Source organism: Brassica oleracea, chromosome C2 (genome assembly GCF_000695525.1).
Source record: "Brassica oleracea var. oleracea cultivar TO1000 chromosome C2, BOL, whole genome shotgun sequence".
In the NCBI taxonomy this organism is placed as follows: domain Eukaryota; kingdom Viridiplantae; phylum Streptophyta; class Magnoliopsida; order Brassicales; family Brassicaceae; genus Brassica; species Brassica oleracea.
Window position 1 is genome coordinate 41536995 of NC_027749.1, and position 25200 is coordinate 41562194.

At 34.9% G+C, this 25200-nt stretch overlaps 1 protein-coding gene and 3 pseudogenes across 4 annotated transcripts; 3 read left to right on the forward strand and 1 right to left on the reverse strand.

Annotated features, from left to right (window-relative positions):
- Nucleotides 1-4310: 4310 nt before the first annotated feature.
- On the forward strand, nt 4311-7990 carry LOC106322742 (glycerophosphodiester phosphodiesterase GDPDL5-like). 4 transcript variants are annotated; one of them, XM_013760868.1, is made up of 9 exons: nt 4311-4715; nt 5138-5249; nt 5338-5604; nt 5669-5778; nt 5859-6321; nt 6437-6760; nt 6829-6971; nt 7072-7568; nt 7658-7990. In XM_013760868.1, exons 2-9 carry the CDS (start codon nt 5165-5167, stop codon nt 7671-7673), a joined length of 1905 nt encoding a protein of 634 aa, XP_013616322.1. In that variant the 5' UTR covers nt 4311-4715; nt 5138-5164; the 3' UTR covers nt 7674-7990. The 4 variants fall into 4 exon arrangements, with proteins under 4 accessions (XP_013616322.1, XP_013616320.1, XP_013616321.1 ...); XM_013760866.1 differs by having other exon boundaries at nt 7072-7576; nt 7658-7984; XM_013760867.1 differs by having other exon boundaries at nt 5338-5598; nt 7072-7576; nt 7658-7984.
- On the forward strand, nt 7962-8593 carry LOC106324259 (annotated as a pseudogene).
- A 7087-nt stretch (nt 8594-15680) lies between these two features.
- LOC106325816 lies at nt 15681-20734 on the forward strand (annotated as a pseudogene).
- A 1331-nt stretch (nt 20735-22065) lies between these two features.
- Nucleotides 22066-23516, reverse strand: LOC106322302 (annotated as a pseudogene).
- Between the last annotated feature and the right edge of the window lie 1684 nt (nt 23517-25200).

A 25200-nucleotide genomic window follows, 5' to 3' on the forward strand; every position in this document is an offset into this window, starting at 1 on the left:
GAATCCTGGCAAAGAGCATTGGAATGCCGTAAAAAGGATTTTACGGTACATTAAAGGAACCTCGGATGTTGCATTATGTTATGGAGGATCAGACTTTGTTGTCAGAGGCTATGTTGATTCAGATTATGCAGGCGATCTAGATAAAAGCAAATCTACAACCGGTTATGTGTTTACACTCGCTAGCGGAGCTGTAAGTTGGGTTTCAAAACTACAGTCAATTGTGGCTACATCAACAACCGAAGCAGAGTATGTAGCAGCTACACAAGCTAGTAAAGAGGCGATGTGGTTAAAGATGGTAATGGAGGAACTCGGGCACAAACAAGAGAAAATTTCTCTTTTTTGTGACAGCCAGAGTGCTGTGCATCTTGCAAGGAATCCAGCCTTTCATTCAAAAACCAAGCACATACGAGTCCAGTATCACTTCGTTCGTGAGAAAGTGGAGGAGGGCACGGTGGATATGCAGAAGATTCATACAAAAGAAAACGTAGCAGATTTTATGACGAAAGCAGTCACTACTGACAAGTTTATTTGGTGTCGATCCTCTTGTGGCCTGAAGGAGACGTAAGCAACATGGAATGACAAGGTAGAAAGAATGGTGTGAAGATCCGATTGATCCTCAATCAAATCTTCAAGTGGGAGATTGTTAAAACACGTTTACAAAATGTTGGACGGTGATTACGGCTTGGACGGTGATTACGGCTTGGACGGTGGCCGTAAATGGAAATGAGTTTATCAACTCTTGTAGGCACCTACCAATCCTCATAATCTCTATAAATACCAAGTCATGCCATCACCTCACAATCATCACAAAATCAAAATCACAAAGAGAAGTGAAGAAGAAGAACGTGAGAGAGAAAAAAAAAAAAAAAAATTTATAATCTCTTACGGGTATTTGGGATCGGGTTGAGAGAAAATTATTTAGAGAGTTTGGGTATTTTCTCCTATTATAACGAGAAAATTATTAATCGATTTCTCCGTTATAATTGAGAGGTTGTAACTCCTATTATTTTTCTCGTAATAAATTCTTCAACCTTGTCCGTGGTTTTTACCCTTTGGGGTTTTCCACGTTAAATCCGGTGTTCTATTTATTACACTATTTCTCAAATTATTAGCTGCGACCCTGCTCTATCCGGTCCAGTTTTACAACAAGTTGATAAAACACGTTTACAAGAGTTTGACCGGATAGAGCAAGACCTGCTCTGATACCTCTTGTTGATAAAACTCTATCCTCATAATCTTCAAGTGGGAGATTGTTAAAACACGTTTACAAAATGTTGGACGGTGATTACGGCTTGGACGGTGGCCGTAAATGGAAATGAGTTTATCAACTCTTGTAGGCACCTATTTATTACACTATTTCTCAAATCAACTCCAGTTTTACAACATAATGCACTTCTCTTTGTGATTTTGATTTTGTGATGAATGTGAGGTGATGGCATGGCTTGGTATTTATAGAGATTATGAGGATTGATAGGTGCCTACACTATTTCTCAAATTATTAGCTGCGACCCTGCTCTATCCGGTCCAGTTTTACAACATAATGCACTTCTCCTCTTTACCCCAACGTCTGAAACCAATCAAAAGGAACGAACGTTCTGCCTCGAGTATATTTTTATACTATCTGTCACCATGAAAAAGACTATATATCTTTATGCCAAGACAAACCTTTAAAGTTAAAGATAAATGTCATAAGATTGTACACACGAGTTTCTCCTCAGAACAATGACACAATAATCTTCTCAATCTTGTATGTGACGTGATATGATTTAAAACCGTAGAAAATAGCGTCGGCACAGACCCGAGTGTTTTGCCTTTACACGAAACTCATATACAGTATTGTCTGGGGCCGGGTATGAAAACGACTCGTGAGGATAAAACGGAGGTTATCTTGCTCGTTTGAGGGCATAACTGTCAATGACGTAATCACATAGTCGCACCACAGTTTTGTTTTTCTTTTACCCTTTCGAACTGCATTTTACTTTGTTTTTTTTCATCACCCCATGTCTTGGCCACCGTGGTACTCTAGACTAGAGACCGAATCGAGCAAGGACGCTGCCAGGACGTCACCATGTGGCTCACCGTGAACGATCTTTGGTCTCGGACGCTGGAGGGTCCGCATATAAATTCCCCAGTGACCGGATTTCGAATCCAAGTAGCGGAACTCACAGCCGTGAACTTTTTACCAAAAAGCTAGAACATCCGGTTGCATTTTACTTTGTTCACTTATAGCTTTGTAAGTTTAATGAATGGAGAAAGTTATGAATGTTTAGATCTGTTTGCCAAGTGATTTAAAAGTAAAAGTAAAACGTTCTATTTTATTAACAACATACCAAAATATATACATCAGTTACATAGGTAAGTGTTGTATTATGAAGTCTAAAATTGATAAATTAATAGTATATTATATCATTTAGGTGTAACTAAAATACTAATTATCAATCAATTAATAAAAATTCAGCTAATATACTTTTAAATCACATTATTTGGTTATTGAACAGTTTTTTCTTGAGAAAAGAAAACTAAAACATTCTATATAACAAATAAATTACAATAATATACAGAAAAAAAATTCAACACATTTTTTAGTCATTTCATCTTTCAAATATCACATAAGTAACATAATCCATTAATTTGAGATTTTCTCTCATTTTCCTCATTTTGGAAAAAAAAATGAAGTAACTATCGGAGATTCCCTAACAAATCTTAAACCAATACTACGTATCTTATTACTTGAATTTGTTATTACTCTGGAAGGGAACATGTTTAAGAACAAACAAGAGAACTATACTGTTTATAAGGAAATATATACACGAATTGTTTTCTTAAAGTTGAAGTGACAAATGCAGCTTTCTATTGCTTTCTATTTCTATCGTGATATTAGAAAGAACAAATGATTTCTGTGTAGTGTTGGCTCTTACTACCACATGTGTTGGTTGTGCCATCATCATCATCATCATGCGCATCCACAGTAAACTCTGCTACATCTTCTGTAGCCAGCAGTTCTCTAAACGTGAGAACATCAGAGCCTTGCCTGTCGTTTCTATATGCCACGATTATATAACATCCATTTATTTATCTGTCGGAAATTGAATGGATCAACATTTATAATCAAAAAATCAAAACAATTTTCTTGTGTGGAAGGCAAATTTCTTTCTTTAATGGCACAAGTTGGAACATACTATGTTCTGTGTGAACAAAGCCCGTTTTTTTTACCCTTTTGAACGACGCCGTCACGCCGCCCGTTTTTCATTTTTTACGTTTTGCTTATGGAACTTCTCTCAGGCAACTGTCGGAAACAACTCGCCGATGACACTACAAAAAAACAGGGAGATTCTGATGGCCGAAGTCGTCAGAAATTCGTTGGAATAGACCGATTCCGACGAATTTCTGACGACCCAGTCCATCGGTATCTTTTTGTCGGAAAAAAAATATTCGTCAGAATTTCGTCAGACCTTCCGACGACTTTCTTACGAATACTGAGAAACGTCATTCTGACGATATTCCGATGCGGACACACAAGACCAGAGTTCATCGGAAAAACTATATACCGACGGAGAACGTTCCTCGGACTCTTCCGACGAATTGTGGGCGTCGGAATATACCGACAAAACACCGTCCGTCGGTATATTCCGACGAACTAGGTATATTCCGACGAATCCTAGTCTGTCGGAATATACCGACGAACAATGGTTCGTCGGTATTTTTCGAGGAATCTTCTCCGTCGGTATTTTCCGACGAGCCACTGTCCGTCGGTATATTCTGACCCCACAATTCGTCGGAATATATCAATTTTAAAAACGAATTAATTTTGCATTTTTATATATATTTTTATACTAAAAATTAATTAATAAATAAATAAAATCTGAAATTTAAAACTAATAATATTATAGAATTTAAATTCATACAAACCGAAATAGAAAAAAAAATATTCAGAAAGTTTTAAAAAACAGAAAAAAACTAAGAACTCGAAGACATCAAACGATCTAGCTTCTGTATTATCTCGGTGTTGAACTTCTTCTGGGATGCCAACTCAGCAAGGATAGTGACATTCTCCGAACGGATAGTGGCATTCTCAGAAAGGATAGTGGTGTTCTGCTCCTCCAATGCCCCAATCCGTTCATCTTTGTCATGTAGTTCCTCGAGAATCATGAGATCGGTATACGGAGCTTGCGAAGAAGATGCCGGATACGAAGAAGCACGACAGGCCAACCCAACTAAACGGGCTCTTTTTCTTTTAGAAACCGCCTAAAAAATATTAAAAGTTAGTAAACAATGGATATGTTAGTAATGGACATTATAATTCTATGTTGGAAACGACTCGCCGATGACGACTTTGCCGAGGATGTTGACCCCTTCGGTGGCTCTGACTGGATGTACGGCGGACGTTCGCTGAGAAGTCAAGAAAACGACGACGCTTTGGCTACGCTCGCGGACTTGGCGCCGCCTCCGCAGAAACTGAAACCCATCAGGTGTGTTGTTAATAAGGCTTCGCTGGAGGATCGGCATCCGCTTGATATTCTCGCTGGGAGTCTAGACAGGCTTCCGGAGATGGGGTTTCTTGAAGACGGCTGCTTCGATGCTCCTTTGGGGTCGAAGATTGCTGACGTGGAGGAAAGTGGTCAGTCGACGCGTGGGGTTGGGAAGGGTTTAGGGTTTGAAACGGAGGTTCAAGGTCAAATACATGGACATACACCTCGTGATGGTGTGTCTCTGAGGTAATAAGAACTTTTTGTGCATGTTCGTTTGGTCACACTTCAGTTTTTGGATCTGTTACTGTGAAAAAGTAATTACTTTTCACGTTTATTTGGTAGAATTAGACACTTTAATTCTATGTTGCTCTATTTACTTATAGATTGGTTTATTCTTTGAGGTAAAAGCGTTAAACTTTGGCAGATAAGCTAACAGATTGATGTGGCTGTCATTACAACCTTTTACAGTGATGGTTTTATTTGGTTTTGAGTGTTGTTAGGCTTCAAGTCAGTGATTTTTTGGCTCCCTTTACCAAACGCGCAAAAGCGGCATAATTTTCACAAATCTAGAAACAAAGTGGAATTAGAATCTGATTAGCTTTTCTAGCAAGTTTCTATTCGAAGGAGAGGTAGGTAGTGTATTATTGCTAAACTCCCTAACTTTGCAGAATTTCGGTAAAAAAAAAACACGACAAATGGTGTTCTCTCGATGGGTTTTGGTGATTTTCACCCTGTTCATAGCAGGCACCCTTTCAGAAAATTCTTGGCAGACGTTGAGTGGTTAGAAACATAGAGTCCTATCACTTTACCAAACATGATTGTTTATGGTGTTTTTACACTTTCTCTATGTTTTTTTTTGTTTTGGCAGGGAAACCTCCGGTTGTGATTGCTAGAGGTGGGTTCTCTGGTGTGTTTCCAGATTCCAGTAGTAAAGCATATCAATGGGTAAGTGTGACAATTTCACCAAACGTAGCTCTCTGGTGTGATCTTCAACTAACAAAGGATGGTGTCGGAATCTGCTTCCCTGATCGTAATCTTGACAATGGGTCCGATGTCACGGGCCTTTACCCAAATAAGAAAGAATGGTTCTCTGTTGATTTCACATGGAAGGATCTCTCTGATGTGAAGTGTAAATGTACTACCTTGAACCCTTTTTCAAATGTTTCCATACAAAGTTTCTGATAGTATCATTCAATCAGTGGTCCAGAACGTTAAGTCACGATCAGGAGTTTTCGACGGTTCCTACCAGATATTAACTGTTGAAATTGTAGCAGAACTAGGAGCTCCCGGCCTCTGGTTAAACATTCAGGTATACTCTTTTAACATTCCCTTGGTCACCATTTAGAAACACAATTAATCTTCTTCTTCTTGTCGTTCCTACACTTACAGAACAGTGCTTTCTACAAACAACCTAACTTGAGTATGAGAAACTATGTTCTCTCTCTATCAAAACGCGTGGAAGTCAACTTCATATCTTCTCCAGAGATCAGTTTCCTCAAGAGCATGAAAAAGGATGTGACAAAGCTCATCTTTAGGTTTCTGAATCAAGACCAGATAGAGCCATCCAAGAACCTGAGCTATATAAAAACGTTTTCATCTGGAATCCTTGTTCCAAAATCTTACATATGGCCCGTAGGTTCAGATCTTTACCTGAAACCTCACACGTCCCTTGTCACAGATGCTCATAGACAAGGTTTACAAGTTTTCGCCTCGGAGTTTGCCAATGATTTTACAGTTGCTTATAACTACAGCTATGATCCAACGGCTGAGTACTTGTCTTTCATCGACAATGGGAACTTCTCTGTTGATGGTTTCTTATCAGACTTCCCCGTGACTCCATATCGAGCCATCAGTAAGTAGAAAAGACATTATGAATTCAAACCCGAAAGTGAACCGAAAACCAAAAATTTCAATTTGTGTAGGTTCAAATCCGTTAAGAAAGTAACATTCTTGTTTGCCTGTCACAGGTTGCTTCTCTCATTTGGACACCAAAGATGAGAAGCCTGGTCGCATAACAATTATTTCGAGTGATGGAGCTAGTGGAGACTTCCCAGGATGTACTGATTTGGCATATGAGAAAGCTGTGAAGGATGGGGTTGACATTCTTGATTGCAATGTCAAAATGTCCAAGGACAAGATTCCTTTTTGCATGAGCTCCATAGATCTTCTCAACACCACTAATGTCTTTGGCACAAGCTTCAGAAACCTGTCATCAACAGTTGCAGAGATTCAGGAGAGAAGTGGAATCTACACTTTCAGCCTGACCATGTCTCAGATAAAAACCTTGAAGCGTAAGAACTCAACTACATTAAGACTTTTTGATCAAAGATTAAATATCTTGTTTTGCCCTTCATTGCAGCTGTTATTTCAACTCATAAGAAGGACCATGCTTTATTCAGAAACCCAAGAAACAAAAACGCTGGAAAGTTTCTTACATTATCAGAGTTCTTGCTTCTTGCAAACCGTTACAACTCTCTCTTCGGCGTCTTGATAAAAGTGGAGGTAAGAGCTCTGTTCTCAAGTCTTGTGTGTCAAGTAATAATAACATGGGATTATTGACTAAGTGAACCTTTTCTTGAAATACTATTTTATGTTTTCTTAGAATGCAGTGTATTTAGCTGAACATCAAGGAATCAATGTGGTCGATGCTGTGCTAGATAAAACGCATAACCAAACTACTCAAGAAAGCCTGACAACTTCAATATCAGTCTACTTCCAGTCAACTGATAAGTCTGTCTTAATCGCCTGTAACGAGAAGACTATACTCTCCCCTGGCCAACTTGTGTATAGAGTGGATAAAGACATCAGTAATGTCACAGATTCGGCAATCAATGCCATCTTGAGTTTCGCTGGCACTATTGTCATCAGTATGATCTCGGTCTTACCCTACAATGGAGGAGGGCTTGTCAGGCTTAAGAAGACGGATGTAGTTCCAAGACTGAAAGCACGTGGGCTTCGTGTGTTCGTAGAGACGTTTAGCAACGAGTTTGTCACTCTACCCCTTGATCTTTACTGGGATTCAACGGTTGAGATAGACTTCTTTTTCCGGAGTGCTAAGATTGATGGTATCATCACTGACTTCCCAGCGACCAGTGCAAGGTACAAAAGTAAAACCTCCTCTTCTCACTCTTGTTTCTTTAAAGTTCTTTTTTTATACAATCTGAGAAACGGATCACATTTGATTGCAGAGAACCAATGCTATAGAGAGACGAGTCTGTTTAGAACCGGTGAGCTCTTACCTTTCGCAAATCCAATGCTTCTTTCCCCAGCTCAACCTCCATATCCGTTACTAGTTAAGTCAGATGTCAAGGAATCGCCACTGCCTGAAGTAAGAAGCAAGCAGCCACCTCCTTCTTATGCGGCATCGAAGGCAGTGGCGAAAGCAATACAAGTCTACTGTCCGTTTAAAACCATTGTGGTTCTTGTGATCTTCTTTATCTCAGTTTAGTGTGCTTGTAACGAACTTAAACTGCATTATCAGGCAGTAAGACTATGAATAAAAAACAATTAATTAGTGTGCCATTCTTCTTTTTAGATTTCAATCAGGTATCTGAAAATTTAAAATAAGATAGTAATATGGCAATGGATAAGTTTAATTAATGTCCCTGCCAAAGAAAGGTCATCACTTGGACGTCGGCTGTGATTACTGGTTTGGTACAAAAGGAGTTGCATGAAGATGGTTTAAGATTGTTCAGTTTGATGCGTAGAGGAGTTGTTCACCCATACTCAGTAACTTATCTGAGTGCTCTATCCGCTTGTTCAGGCTCACAGAGGGTAATACAAGGGAAACAGATTCATGCTCTTTTGTGGAAACTTGGGATTGAATCAGAGTTACGCATTGAGAGTATGCTAATGGATATGTACTCTAAATGTGGAAGCATTGAAGATGCCTGGAAGATCTTTGAGTCTGCTCAAGAAACTGATGAAGTTTCGATGACTGTGATGTTAGTTGGTTTAGCAAAAAAAATGGGTCAGAGGAAGAGGCTATACATTTCGTCATTAGAATGCTTCAAGCTAGCGTAGAGATCGGTTCAAATGTAGTTTCAGCTGTTCTTGGAGTCTCGTTTGTTAGCAACGGACTCATCAACATGTCATCAACATGTACTCAAAATGTGGAGATCTAGATGATTCACTCAGTGTCTTTTGTCTTTAGAAGAATGTCAGAAAGGAACTACGTTTCATGGAACTCAATGATCGCATCGTTTGCTCGCCATGGACACGGATTACCTGCCTTGAAACTAGCCCAGACGTGAATCCCACAGATGTTACCTTTTTGTCACTGCTCCATGCTTGTAGCCATGTAAAGCTGATCAACAAAGGCCAAGAGCTCTTGAAAACTATGCAAAATGTCCATGGAATCGAGCCTAAGACTGTGCATTATGCTATGTAACGTTGACATGTTGGGCCGAGCTGGTCGTCTAGAAGAATATATGCCTAATGCCGCTGAGCAGTTGTTTCAGTCTTCACCTGATAGCTCAGTTCCCTCATATTCTGATGGCCAACATATACTCATCTAGAGGACAGTGGAAGGAGAGGGAGAAGACGATCAAGACAATGAAAGCAATGGGAGTGCGTAAAGAAGCAGGCGTAAGTTGGATTGAAATCGAGAATCAAATACACATATTTTCTGTTGACGACAAGTTACATCTACAAGCAGAGGCTGGCTATACATGATGTTCTTTCTGAATTGTTTGTTGTTATGTTAGATGAAGGTTACAGAACTGATAAGACGTGTTTTCTCTTTTAATACAATGGATACAGCTGTCGTAGCGCCTTAATATGCCTTCCATCTAAATGGAATCATTAATTCAATCTAACTCAAAAAAAATTGATGAAATAAATAGTTTTTAAAAATCAAATAATATATAAACATATACAAAAAAAGTATTTCAAAATGTTATAAATTAAATGGTGACATTTTAGTTAAGAGATAACTTAAAATATATATAAAAACTAAACTTATTTTTTTTTCCAATAGTTTATGTGTTATGAATTACCTAGAAAACAAATCAAACTATTAAGATAAAACAGTTTATTTTTCAAGGTACAAGAGCATTAAAATTTTTGGACAAAAACAAAAACTTAAGTTATTATTTAATTTTATATTTGATGGATATACAAGTTTTTAGATGAAACATGTACCAAACACTATTACATATTTACATACTATTTCTCATATATTAAAATAGTCAACTAATTTATAATTAACACCAAATTAAGAAAATAATAGATGAGAAGTTACATAAATGTAATAAATAACTAGGATGGGACTCGCACTTAGAAGCACTTGATAACTTTTGTTTTGTAAAATTAATTTGATTTTATATGTATTTGTCTTGTTTTCCAGCATTTCCTTCTTCTTATACCAACATTTTTCAGTAACATGTTTTTTTTTCTGCAGGTGCAATCAGTATCATTGTTAGAATCCTAAAATCGCGAGAATGACAGTTGTAATGTATAGAATCCCAGTTTTCCTCCACCTTGTTAGTTTTTTAATTTGGACATAAAGAAAATTCATACCATTGTAGAAGCCGAAAACCCTGATTGGCATAGACAATAAAATAATAAACGATATTAAGGAATGAACGATTCATATGAGACATAGAGTCGAAATATAATCTCTTTCCTTAACTCTAAATATTTCCGTAATGAGACGGGACTGTACAAATATCGAGTCCCAAGATAAAACCATGGCAGACGATTCACGCTTCATTACATTATTTCTCATATCGAGTTCCAGGATAAAACCTTGGCAAAAAAACCAAAAATAATTTGGTCAAAAAAAAAATTATTGGGCCAGAACCCTCCGCCAAATCCCAAGCGGAACCGGTCAACTTCCGTAAAGTTTCTAACGAGTGATCTGTCTTAAGACGTATTTATAATACAGAGATACATTCAACTTACCAGATGTGGGAGAAAGTTGGGTTTATAACACTTGTCCATTTTGACAGTGTTTTTTACATTCCGAGTTCATCACTTCATCACATTATTTCTCATTCAATTTAGATTTTTTTTTGACATATGAATATACTGGATTGTAGTGCTCACAAGCTTCCCAACAAGCTAATAATCCGGTAATGAAAACCACGGGGTTGGCCGGAAAAGCCACCGGAAAAGTAAAACAAAATCAGCCTTTATATTCTGTTATAAAACATAGTTCCAACAACCATTTCTTGGAGAGATTAAAGATGATGAACATGGAAAACTGAGGAATATATTTCTTAAGATACTGAAGAACAATTTGTAGTTTACACGTAAGATCTTCAAAACACCTGAAAATGAAAGAAAGTTGAAAGTATCCATTGCTAGTCAATGAAAATCAATTTTTATTGAGAACTTGTTCGGGTATTTCTACATTTCGGATATCTGTTAAAATGCCCACCCGTAGCCTAGACCTTCCCTATGTTTGTAGAGGAAGTGTTTGAAGCTAGGTTGTATGGAAACGGAAACAGATACGCGGAAACGAAACGTTTCGAAACGTGAAAAAGTGATTTTTGAATTTTTTTGCTTTGGAAACGTTGTAGAAACATCTATATATATATATATATATATATATTAATATTTTCATTTATTTTTATTATGTTTTGTATATCTTAGAATATAAAAAAATAGCCATTAACCATACAAAAATAAAATAAGTCATTATTAAACATCAAAGTCACATAAAAAATCAAAATAACAAAAATCCAGTAGTTAAATATTCTAACTTCCATCTTAGCGTGTTTTTTTCTACACGATTTTAGATTTAACTAAATAGGAATAACATTAAGGGAGAACTAGAGAAATGAGACATTTTGAACTTTTGTTTGTCACAATAAGACTTCTCATACTTTTGGCAATTCTGGACATGTTTTACCCTTCTTTAATGGAAAAATAGTAAATTGAATTTTAAAAATGTAAAAAAATATGAAAAGTGTTGGAAACAAAATTATGACAATATACATGTTTAAACTTTTAAAAAAAAAAAAATTGAAATCATACTTTGTTTTATCTTCTAGGTATAGTTAGAATACTCATTCTGGTAATCTACCTAGTTTATATGTCTGATTCTAAGTTTTAAACATAGATATATCAAGGGTATATACCGTAAACTACACTTTCTTGTATATTAGCAAAGATAGAACCGGTTACGTTATAATAAAAAAAAATGTCTTCGGTATACCTACAGCTTGATAACGATATATAGCCACAACTCAATGATATAGGTCAGTTACATTATATGACGTCTACAGGAAGAATACATTTCTCACCAATTATACGGTGTTCTGCTTAGGTAGTGTACATATTATCGGCAAATCGTGAAAATATGGAAACTTCTTTAAAACTTCCATATTCGGTTAAAGAAGTTTCCTAAATCTAAAGTAAATCTACCCTAAATCTCTCAAAATATATTGGAGAATATTTTCTCCACGTTCTTCTCCACCTCCTCCTCCCACGATCTTTTTCTCTTCGTTTGTGTTTCTCTCTTCTTCATCCACAAAGGCATCTCTTCTCTCTATCAATACAACATGGTTCTAATCTATGTTAAATCTGGTGAATGGGTGTCTAGTTGCAGTGAAGAGTGGAGTTTCGTGGTAGACACAGCAAGGCGTGGTCCAATGGTAACATTAGAAACTACTATATCATTGGAGAAGCTCAAAAGGATCGTGTGTGAGGACCATATCTTCTCTCTATCAATACAACATGGTGAAAAAAAATTGCATTGCTGAGGTTTTACCTCTATTTGTATTTTCCAGTAACAAGATCAAGGACAAAAAATCTAGATAAAATCTTAGAGGGAAGTTCAAAGTGTAACATTTATTGAAGTTTTAATCGTTGTAACCAGAGAAACATGAAAACATTATCAGGTGAAACTTTGATAGAAAAAAAATTGCATTGCTGAGGTTTTACCTCTATTTGTATTTTCCAGTAACAAGATCAAGGACAAAAAATCTAGATAAAATCTTAGAGGGAAGTTCAAAGTGTAACATTTATTGAAGTTTTAATCGTTGTAACCAGAGAAACATGAAAACATTAACAGGTGAAACTTTGATAGAAAAAAAATTATATTGCTGAGGTTTTACCTCTATTTGTATTTTCCAGTAACAAGATCAAGGACTCTTCATAAACAGCCTCAAGCCATTAAAATCATTCGATAAAGAAACAATTACAGAGCATAATGAAAATGTTACAAGCTCTAAAACTTTTGATTTGAAACCAGAACGTTTATAAAATGATCCAGAATTTCATCATGAGCCATGAACCATGAGAATCTGAATGAAGGAAAATGAAAGAGAAACTAATAGCTTCACAACTCCAATTATTGTTGCTTGAACCTCATTTGGTTCCCTTGACCCTCTCAGTCCAGAGTAGTACTCGCTTGCTGCAACTTTGTGTCTTGCACTGAGGGCTATAGTATCACCCACTTGATACAGCACACGAAAGTCAATTTATCTTCCAAGACTAGTGAACAAATCTTTTATGTTGAAACTCTTATCTTCGAGGTTGTAGACGCTGAAAAATGAAACGGTGCACAGTTATGTGCATAATCAACGATTAGAAAAGATGGATTTCTTACATGCACTAATCCCACTACATAAACAAATCACTTAAGTCTACAAAGTTATCACCTTTACGCTTACCAAGAGGGGAGATATTTGACTTTGCCATTTAGAAATCTTCTCTCTACATGATCTCAGCTTCTCTTTCTCACAACCATATAAATAACCAAACCAGTCAAAACTTATCAAAACATATACGTAACAAGAAGTCAAAATCGAAAAGAACAATACTTCTTGAAACTGATATACAAGGAGGAAGACGAAAGAGAGAAAAGCGACGAAAAGAGAAACAAATCAAATCATAAAAATTAGGTTTTAAAAAATTAGGTTTTAAAATCAAATTAACACATACCCTATGTGAGGAATCGTAGGATTATTATGAAAGTGTAACGAAGTGTAGAATTGAACCAACGAGAGAAGACGGTGAAGAGCGAAAACAAGGATGAAGAAACAGAGAATATAGAAGAAGAAACAGAGAAGAAAACACTGAGATTTGAGAACAAAGAACATAGATGAACACATAACCATGTGAGGAAGAAGAAGAAGAACGCGAAGAGGAGAAAAGGATCTGTAGAGAAGAAATAGAAAGTAACAAAAAGAATTTGGGTTTAGCCGATGTATTCACCTTTTTCGGTTTTTTTTTTAACTTAACGAAATTGTATTAAAAACAAATAGGAATATGTTATATTTTAAATTAATTTAATTTTGGAAAATCTAAGAGCATAATTAGGCCTGAGACTTATTATCCGAGATCCGGATTCGATCCGAGATCCGCTCCGGATCCGCTCCGAAAATAGGATATTCGGGGTGCCCGGATCCGAATCCGGATAGTAAAATCTTGGATCCGTCCAAACCGGATCCGGATCCGGATATCTTAATTGTTAGGTCCGGATATCCGGATCCGGATCCGTACTTTTAAAACACATTAACTTTTTAAATTTCATTAATATTTATATTTTATATAATAATATTTATACATAAATTATGTAATATTATATTTTAGTTTTTACAATATTATAGACATATATATATATATATATATATATATATATATATATATATATATATATATATATATAAACGAAATTGTATTAAAAACAAATAGGAATATGTTATATTTTAAATTAATTTAATTTTGGAAAATCTAAGGGCATAATGGTATTAACAGTAATTAAAATTCTAATATGACAAAAAATCTAGATAAAATCTTAGAGGGACAAACCCAACTTTTAAGTGTCTTTTTTTTCCAATTTTTCCTAACATTAATTAGGCGTCTTAACTTATCAAAATAACAAACTAATCCTTATATTTATTAATTATTTATAAAATTTGTTCTAAAATAAAACAAAGAATTTCTCGAGTATTGGAAGCTTGGTAACTCCAGAGAGAGAAAGTAAATCTACTTTGGGTCTGGCGTACGGCTGGCGCGTGAGCGAGCGTGCCGTCGCCGGAGTCCTCCAATCTTCGTTAAGATGCTTTTACTCTGCTTCTCCTTCGCCTGCTATCCCCGAATGCCTTGTCTGAGCTCTGATCCAGCTCCCAACCGTCATCGTCAACTCGGGGAGTGAACCGACATCGAGGGTGGCTAAGCGGCTGGAGTAACGACGCGGTCATGTGGAGGGTTTTGGCGTGGTGAAGTAGGCTTGTCAGTTTAAGTTTTGAATCCGGGAGGTGGAGGCTTATCCAGCTCCGTCGCCGCTGGCCTAGTCTCCGAGAGGTGGGGGCTTCTTCAGCTCCACCATCGCCGGCTTTTGTCTCCGGGGGTGAAGGCTTACATAGTCTTGCGTCGCCGGTTTTAGGTGTTTCAATCTTTTAGTGGGGTAAGGGTTTGTTCCTGATTCTAGATCGGGGGTGGTTATTGGTTCATGGTTCCTGTAGTTCGTGGCTTTGATCTGTTGGACGAGATCTCGATTTAATCGATGTAGCTCTCCGATTTTAAGAAAAAGCGTGAATGAAGAGAGATGGTTCGTGGTTTCAACTCTATGGGTTTGGGAGGCTCGGGAGGCTCGGGATGAGATCTCCAAGTTGATTCGATGGAAGCTCGACGGTAATACGAGCTCCGATGAAACGAGGGTTTCAGTGGTGCTGCTCTCGAAGCGGCGGCGGTCAAGTCGAGGCGGACGGGATGAGATGGTGAAGATACAAACACGTGTCCGGCCTCCTTGACGTGTGGGCCTGAAAGCAGGTGTCTGGTTTCTAGCGGTTTGGGGCTCAGGCCTTTTTGTTATTTTGTTGCCCTTTGGTTTGGGCTTTATGCTTAGTAGTTTGGGCTTCGGCTTTGTAAACCTTGGGCTTCGGCCTGGTTAAATTAAAATAAAATATTGACGGAAAAAAAAAACAAAGAATTTCTTAAGTGTTTCCAAAATAGAATCGCGAGTTTCTAAAATAGAAACTCAAGTTTCCATTAAATTTCCAATCCGAGATTTTTAAGAAACGAGTTTTCAAAATGTTTCCGAGAATTTCCGATTTGTTTCACAACTTCAACCAAGTTTCCATGCAACATAGGTCGGAAGGAAAAAGAAAAAGAAAACAACGTTAGATGAAGTTTCTTGGCAGTGATGGTCCTTTTACTTTCTCTACGACGTCGTTTTCCGTATCGTGTAGATTATGACGGAAGTGTTGAAAGACAAACGAAAGGATTGGGTTTTGTAAATTTCATGAGGCGAAGGAAACTCGAGCTCGAACTGGAACCAATCGTTTTCTGACGCTCTTGCAAGCAAAAGAGAGGACTGATTCTGGAGTTGAAGATAGCGAGAAGAGATGGACAGCACAAGCACGAGTTCCGCCTCACCACTCGCGACATGTGTTCGCCGAGAACGCGTCCTTACACTCTGAGTTTCTGTAATTCGTGGAAGGAAGGTGGACTCCGACACGGTTTGACGCCGGTGTAGAAAAGGCTTAGGCCCGGTGGTTCGCGTGTCAGCTCTCGATGAAAATTCCAATGATTCACCAACAGAAACTACTCCTAGCCTTGGCTCTGCTGTACAAGACAGACCAGGTATGTTAAAACTCACGTTTCTTTTTCTTTGTGCACTGTCGGATGAATCAAGGCTTGTCATTTTGATATACTCTTCTTGAAATTGTTTTACACAGCTGTGGAAGAAGATGCATCCTTTGAGCAAGAAGATAAATCAAGTTCTATCTATGAGTTTCTGTATCCAGACAAAGAGGAGCTCCCTGATGACAAAGAGATGACTATATTCGATCACCTGGAGGAGCTCCGGGAGAGAATCTTCGTCTCTGTTTTGGCTGTGGGAGCTGCAATCACCGGATGCTTCGCCTTCTCCAAAGATCTAATCGTGTTTCTTGAAACTCCTGTCAAAAATCAGGGTGTACGGTTTCTTCAGCTAGCTCCTGGCGAATTTTTCTTCACTACTTTAAAGGTCAGAGCCACTTGGACTCTATAGCTAGGCTTGCTAAAACGAACAAGAAAGATTATTTCTTTCTCTCTTTGTTCTGTTGTGGTGCAGGTCTCTGGTTATTGTGGGATTCTACTAGGGAGTCCAGTGATTTTGTATGAGATCATTGCTTTTGTACTTCCTGGTCTGACACGAGCTGAGAGACGGTTTCTGGGCCGATTGTGTTTGGTTCCTCCTTGCTGTTCTACGCTGAAGGGGTGGTTGAATCTCTGTGGTCTATCGACCAGTACTTTGAGTTTGTGCTAGTTCTTATGTTCAGCACCGGCCTCTCTTTCCAGGTATGTGGCAGTGAGAATGTATTAATATACATGTTCTTAAATATACATCTTCACTTGGATATGAGCTCGTGCGTTGCAACGGGTTTTGTTTAATATTTTAATTTAATAAAAAAAAGTAATAAATCATTTTATTATATTTTAATGATTGTTTTTGCATATGTTGTGTAAGACTTATTTTATAATTAAAAACTCGTTTTTACACACATAAAGTTCAGTTAATATTTGTATTTTATAATCATGGTATGTAGGTGAATTTTTATCAACTTTCTACTTAGTGCTAGAGAAAACATTCATACCTATAACTTTAAACCCAACCCAACCTAACCTGAATTAATAATTAGAATAAAAAAAATTGAAAGTTAATAAGACCAATCCAGTCAATGACAACATCATACACTTTCTTATGTAATAGTTTAATATTTTATTAAACTTATCTGATGCTTAATATTTTTCTTAATTATTATTAAATAATTTTAAAATTTTATATTTGTTTAGAATTTGTTTTAAAAAAGGGTTCCTTTTCATTTATAATCAAATATATAAATATATATCAAATACTCTTTTACATTTTATGTTTAGGATTTTAGGAAAGCAATATTACTATCATATAAACTTTAACAATTATCTTCTGTTTAAAATTTTAGTAAAATTAATTTTTTATCAAATAATTATTTCTAGTTACTATTAAATAAGTTTAAAAATATTGTTTCTACAATTCGTATCTATACTAATTTTAGACGGAGGGAGTAATTTTTAGTTTCATGTTCATCATCAAATTCTCTCTTAAAAACATTACTAAATAACTTTTAAAAAAATTTACAAATCTCTTTTGTTTATGATTTTTTAAAATATATCAAATATTCTCTTACAGTTTTTAGAGCTTTAGAAAAGGAAATTAATATTAAATAATATTTTAACATTTCATTTTGTTTAGGATTTAGAAATATAAAATTACTATCAAATAATTATTTCCTGTTAATATTAACCTATTTTAAAAGTTACTATTTTCAAAATTCTTTTTTTAATATCACTAATATTTTAACAATTTTTCTTTGATAATTAAATAATTTTTAGAATCATGTTTATCATTAAATTTTAAAAGTGAAAATTACTATTAAATAGACTTTTCCAATTATCTTTTGTAAGGATTTGCTTTTTTTTTTTAAAAGAAAAAAAATCTTATTTGGTCAAGATCAAAAAAAGGAAAACTTATTTCACAAATCTCTTTAATTTAGGTTTTTAGAAAAAAAAAAGTTATTTTCACATAATGACAGGTTTTTATTGACACATTAAAAATTTAATTTTTTATTGGCACATGTAACAATCATATAGGGTGAAATATTTGAAATTATTTTGGTTTATAATTTTTTTAACCCAAAATTAACTATGAAAAAAGAAAGTTAGTCATTTGTAAGAAAAATCATTTTTTACAATTTTATTTTATTTAGACTTTTAAAAAAGGAAACTTACTTATTTTATAATTATTTTTTTATTTAATAGTTTTCATTAAAAACTTTCTTGTATTGGTAGGATACTATAATTCGTTTTTGTTTAAAATTCTTATACAACTAATTTGTTTTTAATAAAATTTTCTTTTTAACTGATTTTATATTTTATCTTATAAGTACAAACACATATTTTCATATTTTTCATATTCACACATACTCATGTACGACAACACATAATGATTGAAAAAAACAATTGCGTTAGCATCATAAAATGTAATACAATTATAAAAAAATGAGTTGTATCAAGAAATTAAAAAAAAAATACTTAGGTAATACTTTTCTCGTAAATATTATTTTGTGTTGTGAAATTAATATGTGAAAGCTTAAAACTAAATATAGTTGTGAGATATTTGTACCTATTTTTTGGCTTATAATTTTTAACATACAATTATCTAATAAAAAGGAAAATTATCTTATTATATAAAGCTTGATTTTTCAAAGTTGTTAATTGACATTATCGCGACACATGTCAATTATATATTTTAAGATTGTGACATGTGTTAGTCTATCTCATAATTAAAATATATATACTAAGATCTTAACAAAAACGAATTTTATTAAAAATAATTAAAAAATATATTTAATAGTAATTTTCCTTCTTTAAAATTTCTAATCAAAATATTATTTCAAAATATTATTTGATGATAATTTTTATTCTGACATGTGTTTAAATATATAATGATTAAAAATATATAATAAGATAATAAAAAGAATTTTAAAAAATACTTTTAAAATTTATTTAATAGTAAAAACTGTTTTCTAAAACTATTTAGTAGTAATATTTTTAGAAAATTTCCTTTTTCAAAAATATTATTGGTAATAATTTTCCTTCTAATATAACTGAAATGTGTCACAATCATATATATTATCTTTTATAATTATATATTATTATATAAAGCTAAGTTCTTCAAAGTTGTTAAAATTAAATTTAATTATATCAGCGAATTCCTTTAAATATTAAAACGTTAAATTAAAATTATAGTTTAAAAATATTCCAATGGCATGAGATTGTAAATACTTTAAAACTACAAGGTGACCTCAAAAAAGACCCTTCAGTTTTAATAGTATTGATATGATCATGAATGATGGATAAAATTCATAATATTATATAATTATTTTGAAAAAAAATACTGGAGTACATTGATTGTCATATCTATTATATTCTTTCCCGTACATCTTCTTCTTTTTCATTGAATTCTGAAAAAAAAAATTAGAAAAGTTAAAAGTAGAAATTATATAAAATAAATAAATAAATAACATGACTATGAAATATAGTTGGAAATTATATATACCTTGTACAATCTACACTTAATGAAATAGGAACAGTTAGAGAAACATGACAGAGTCCAGCGGCGTATTTAAGTTTGTTATATGTAGGGCTGGGCAAATAAACCGAACCCGAAAACCCGAACCAAATCCGATCCGATAAAAATGAATCCGAACCGATCCGAACCCGACGTAAATACCGAATGGATCGTGTTCTGTGGTATTTCGGGTTATGAGTATTATCCGAACCGAACCCGAATCTAAATGGATATCCGATATAACCCGAAACATTCAAAACCTCGAAAAGATCTTGTGCCAAACATGATCTCAATTCTTAATATGTATCTAAAATACACTAAGAAATATTGAACATCTAAAATACTTATCTATTACATGAAGGTTGGTGATTCTATTACATGAAGGTTGAATGTTGATGGTTGAAGATGACCGTTGAATCTTGAAGTATTTAGATTTTGATTTTGTTTCCGTTAAACAATGTTCCTCATTTCATGAGAATTTGGTTTTCGTTTTATGCTTTTATTTATTTAGTTTTTTTTAATAAGTAAATATGTTTACTTTTCGTTTGATTTTGAATGATCATAGTTGATGTTCCTTATTTTTGAAACGATTTTACTTAAGTTTTGGTTACAAAATATGTACAAATCAGGTGTTTTAAAACTGAAGAACCTATTTTACTCATGTTTTGGTTATAAAATAGGTAAAAATCAGGTATTTTTAAACCGAAAAATCGATTGGGACCCGAACCCGAAAGTATATTGGGTTGTACCAGTTCTTTGAAGATTTACTAACTCCGACTCGAACCCGATAGAACCCGAACCGAACTTTCATATAATCCGAATGGGACTGATTTTGATAAACCCGAAAAACCGAAATCCGATTGGATAAAACCGAAAATCCGATTGGGATCCCGAATGCCCAGGCTTAGTTATATGGATAAAACTTAATAGCACTTTGGTAACACAGGCAAAGATCTTGTTTTTGCACAACCCCTATTGCTTGGCGGTCCACACTAACTAATGCAGCACAACAATCAGAAGTTGGCATATCTCCGGCGTCCCCTCGTAAACAAGGTTTCACTATGATTTCCGCCACTCCACAATCGATGCTACCCACAATTTTAGCATGAAAAATTGGAGAAACAATGGTCATTAAAACGGGTAAGACTATGAAAGCTGAATTACTCATATTTAATTGATTTTATGTAGTATGATTTTTGGTTTGTGATTTTTTTGTTAGATGTGATGGGTGTATTTATACAAATTCTGTGAACATCTTGACCACCAAGTCAAAATAATATTAAATTAAATGTTAATGTTGAATGATATGTCGCCAAGAAGATTTGCATTAGAATAATATGTTTTTTTTAGTAACACTGCAGATATGTGCGGATCTCTGATGGCACCTTTAGTATGGTAATATATATTTTGTCAATAAATTTAAATTACAATCACTAATTTTTTAAATATCCGTTTTTGTTAGAAAGAAGATAATATGTTTCCTAAAATCTAGGTAACTATCATCTTATTATATAAAACTTAATTCTTCAAAGTTGCTAATTAACACGATCGTGACACATAACAATTATATATTTAAGATTTTTACATGTGTTAATTTATCTCATAATAAAAAATATATATAATAAGATATTAACAAAAACAAATTTTATTAAAAATATTATTATATATATTATTTAATAGTAATTTTCGTTTTTTAAACTCCTAATCAAAAGATAATTGCAAAATATTATTTGATAATAATTTTTCTTCTAATATTGTGACATGTATTTATTCTCATCCGGCTCATATTTCCTTCTCCCCTCCAAAATAATGCATGATTATTTTTATTTCATTTATTTCTGAACAGATATGTTATATTTTTATTTTCTTGATCAGTAATATATTTGAAACATAAACTAATATAATAAATAAAGAACAATATAGGAAAATAGGAAAGTATGAGCCGGATGACGAAAATTATGAAAATATGAAAAAGTGCGTCATACTCTAAATAGAAAGATTGACTTCATGGATGAATTATCTTCGACACTACTTAAGACTTAATATAACTTAGAAACTTTAAATTATTTGATATTTGACAATGATGATAAAAACACACAATTTTTTATATCAGTATTGCCAAATATCAAATAATTTAATATTTTGAAGTTATAATAAGTTGTAAGTAGTGTTGAAAATTAGTAATTAAAGATGTATAAATTAATTCTATAATAGATTAATGTATTAAAATTTATAAATTAGTTTTATTGATAAAACCTCTCAACTATTTTTGAATCGTAAAAAAAACCATCAACAAAGTTTTCAACATTATAAACCCTCAACTTATAAACCGTTAACATATGCCACCCTCCGTCACTGTTTTTAAGACGGAGGACAACATATGTTAACGGAATTAAAGTTGAAGGTTTATTTCACAAGATTTTTTGTTGAAGGATTTTTTTACGATTCATCTTTAATTGAAAAGTTTAATTACTTAAAACCCATGATAAAATTGATTTTGTTTTAAAAGATAAGATATAGGCACTGCGTTGATTTAAATAAAAGGAATTTATCTCGAACCAATTTGGGTTGTTCTCCGGGATAATGGCTCTTAGTTTTGAGTTTTTAAAATGCAAATAATCAATGAAGAGAAATGCCACACGAGTAATTCAACACAATGTTTAAGAGTCTTTGTGCTTATGGTTACATTCAGTCATGTTTATGATGCCTTCTTCTTCGCATAGCTCCATCATCCTCACTTGAAGACTCTGCCCAACGATACCTTTGATGCTCCCTTCTCTTTCTATTCTTCCGTCTAACCTCTGAGTCTCAGTCGCTGGAGGCAGCTGAACCTCCGTTGTGCCTATGTTTTCTTCTTCCTCACCTCTCTTTCTCGCTATCACTTGAAATAACTACCTCGCCGTGCCTGTGATGCTTAGCGTGCATTCCTCTGGCATCTTCGGCATTGTCATCATCATGAGTCTGTCTTGAGCTATGCGACTTGTGCCTCCGGTGGTGCCTTATCTTCATCCTGAGCTCATCCTCTGATCCGCTCTCATACTCATCACTGCTATCATCGCTTGAACTTGAGGACCTCTTCTTATGCCTCCTGGATCTCCTATCTTTCCTCTTATCACTGTCATCTGAATCAGAGTGTGCATGCCTTCGGTGCTTACAGTGAGTTCTCCTCGACTTTCTTCTCACATCAGTGCTAGTATCACTTTCTGAGCTAGAATCAGAGGCAGCCCTTTGTCTTCTTCGCTTTTTTGACCTCTTACCTTTGGTTTCAGCAGCCTTGGCAGCCGCCTCAAGCTTCTGCTCCCATTTCAAAGGAGCTTCCTTCTTCTCGAGAATTTGCCTTTTCTTCTCCTCCACCATCTGCATGAACTTCTTGCAGTCCATTTCGATTCAAAAACCAGCTGAAAACCTGCATTTTGGTATGAATAGAACCAAAAGTGCATCTCACAAAAGAGAAGAAAAAGAAAACAATGTTAGCTCTTCCATCAACAATGTCAATTACGCTAACCAAAAACAATCGGGCAACCTGACGTACAAATAAAGAGTTCACGAAGAACAATCAAGCCAAAGAACAGAGATTGACTTGATAAAAATAAACTCATACAGAAATATCAAACAGTAGCATTCCAATTTAATCTTATGCAAAGATCTAAAAAGCTTTGAAACTAGTGCGTTGACTAAATATGAACCAAACTTCTTACCTGATGCGAGTAAGAGGTATTATTAGATTGGCCTAAGAGGAGAGCAAAGCTGCGAGGGCGAAGACCGACAGACTCGATAACGGATCTGCAAAAAGAGGGGAGACATCATATTTACTACTAAATCATCCCAAGAATCAAAGATACTACTAAACATAATACATAATCTACAAGCGACATATAGAAACGACGAAAAAAACAACAAAGTCGAGTGGATCGGAGAATCCACGACAACTCAATAAGGGGAAATTGAAGCACAAATCTATAAGATCGAAGAACCGTGAACGTGATTTAAACTAGGAGATCTGAAATCTAAGAGATCTTACCGTAAGTAAAGGAACAGAGAGGAGAAGACAAACACGCTAGGGCTTCGACTCTCTCTCTCTCTCTCTCTCTACTCTTTTCCGGGAATGTTCCTTCGACAGGTAGGTTTTGTCTGGAATTAATATTCCGTGTTCTGTGTAATCTATACCCGAGTTAAATACAAAAAGACAAAATTAACCTGTGTTACGTGCCGTTTATGTACAAAACCCAAACACACAGTGTCGTTTATAAATAAAAATCAAACACACCTTGCCGTTTTTTGAGAAGTCCCCTGTCCTATACAAATCTCAAGTCATTTCCGATTGGCTCCTCTCCGTCGTCCTCTGCGTACTAATTACATCGCCTTCACCTGTTCCGCGCGGTGAGCGAGGAAAGTTTCTTGGAGACCTTTCCAAACCTTAAATCAACTTCTCCAAGACTATTATATCTTTTTTGGTTGTGGCACAATAATATTGGATTCGATCATTTTTTACCACTGATGTTCAAACTTTCACTCCAATAACTGTTGAAGACAAACCAAACAATAATCGTCGTATTATTCTTTTCTTTTATTAGGCATTAATTAAGTATAACAAACTATATAAAGGTTTCCCTTCCAAAGACACAAACAAAGGATTTGCAGCTTTGCCAGATGAACAAAACCAAGAAGGAACAAGTTGCAATCTGGTTTGCATTAATGTTCGGTCTCCACTGCATTTTATATAAACCCTGGAGAGAAAAAAAAAATACAAGGCAGGGAGTCAATACTCGATCTTTCTCCCCTATCATTTCAGTTCCGCAAACAGCTTAGGTCCGACCTACATATCAACAAAACGATTTCCATCTTAGAATGAAACTTTAGGTGTATACAGAGGAACACACCATTCAAAACACTTACACTTACACACCATCTTAGAATGAAACATTGCCAGTAATCAAAACACTTAATTTATTCCGTTTGTTTCTAACCAAAGCATAACTAACAGGGACCCATTTCTCTTTCCTCTTTTTTTTCTTTTCCAAGTTTTGTCGGCATTTTTTTTTCTTGGCCAAATCAGAGTCTCTCTGTATTGCACACACCAAACCACCACGCCATTTTTTCTTGCTCGAGCACCAAACCAAAAGGCAGAAATTAAACACGTTGTCGTTGAAATCAAATGTCGCTCTTCGGATCTTTAGCTCGTGTTGCCTCTTCTTTTCTACGTCGAGTATCTTCTTTGGCTTACTCTTTTCCACGATTCACAGATTTTTCAAGCTTCAGAATCAAGTTGTGTCATGGTGTTTTGGTCCAAATCGGCCACTAAATCGGGAAAGTAAAAAAAGGTTGATTTTTGGAGTTTAAAAGCTTGAAATCTGTTCTTACATGAAATTTCTACAAGCTTGAACGTATGATAAGCAGGAAAAATGAGAAAAAAAAAACTGATTAATAAGGTGAAGAAAATGGTTGGCGGCAGTGGAGAAAAATCGCAGAAAACCCTAATTGAGTTTTTGGAAGATGATGATAAAATTACGAAAATGCCACTCATTAAAGAAAACATGAAAATTAAACTAAAAGAGATGCATAGGAGTTGAACCCACAACCCAGACGTAAAAATGTTTAACCGTCTTCGACCCCCACGCTAAAGATCTCCTTATTTATTCTACGTAAGATACATTTATACATCCGCGATGTATTCAATTTAGT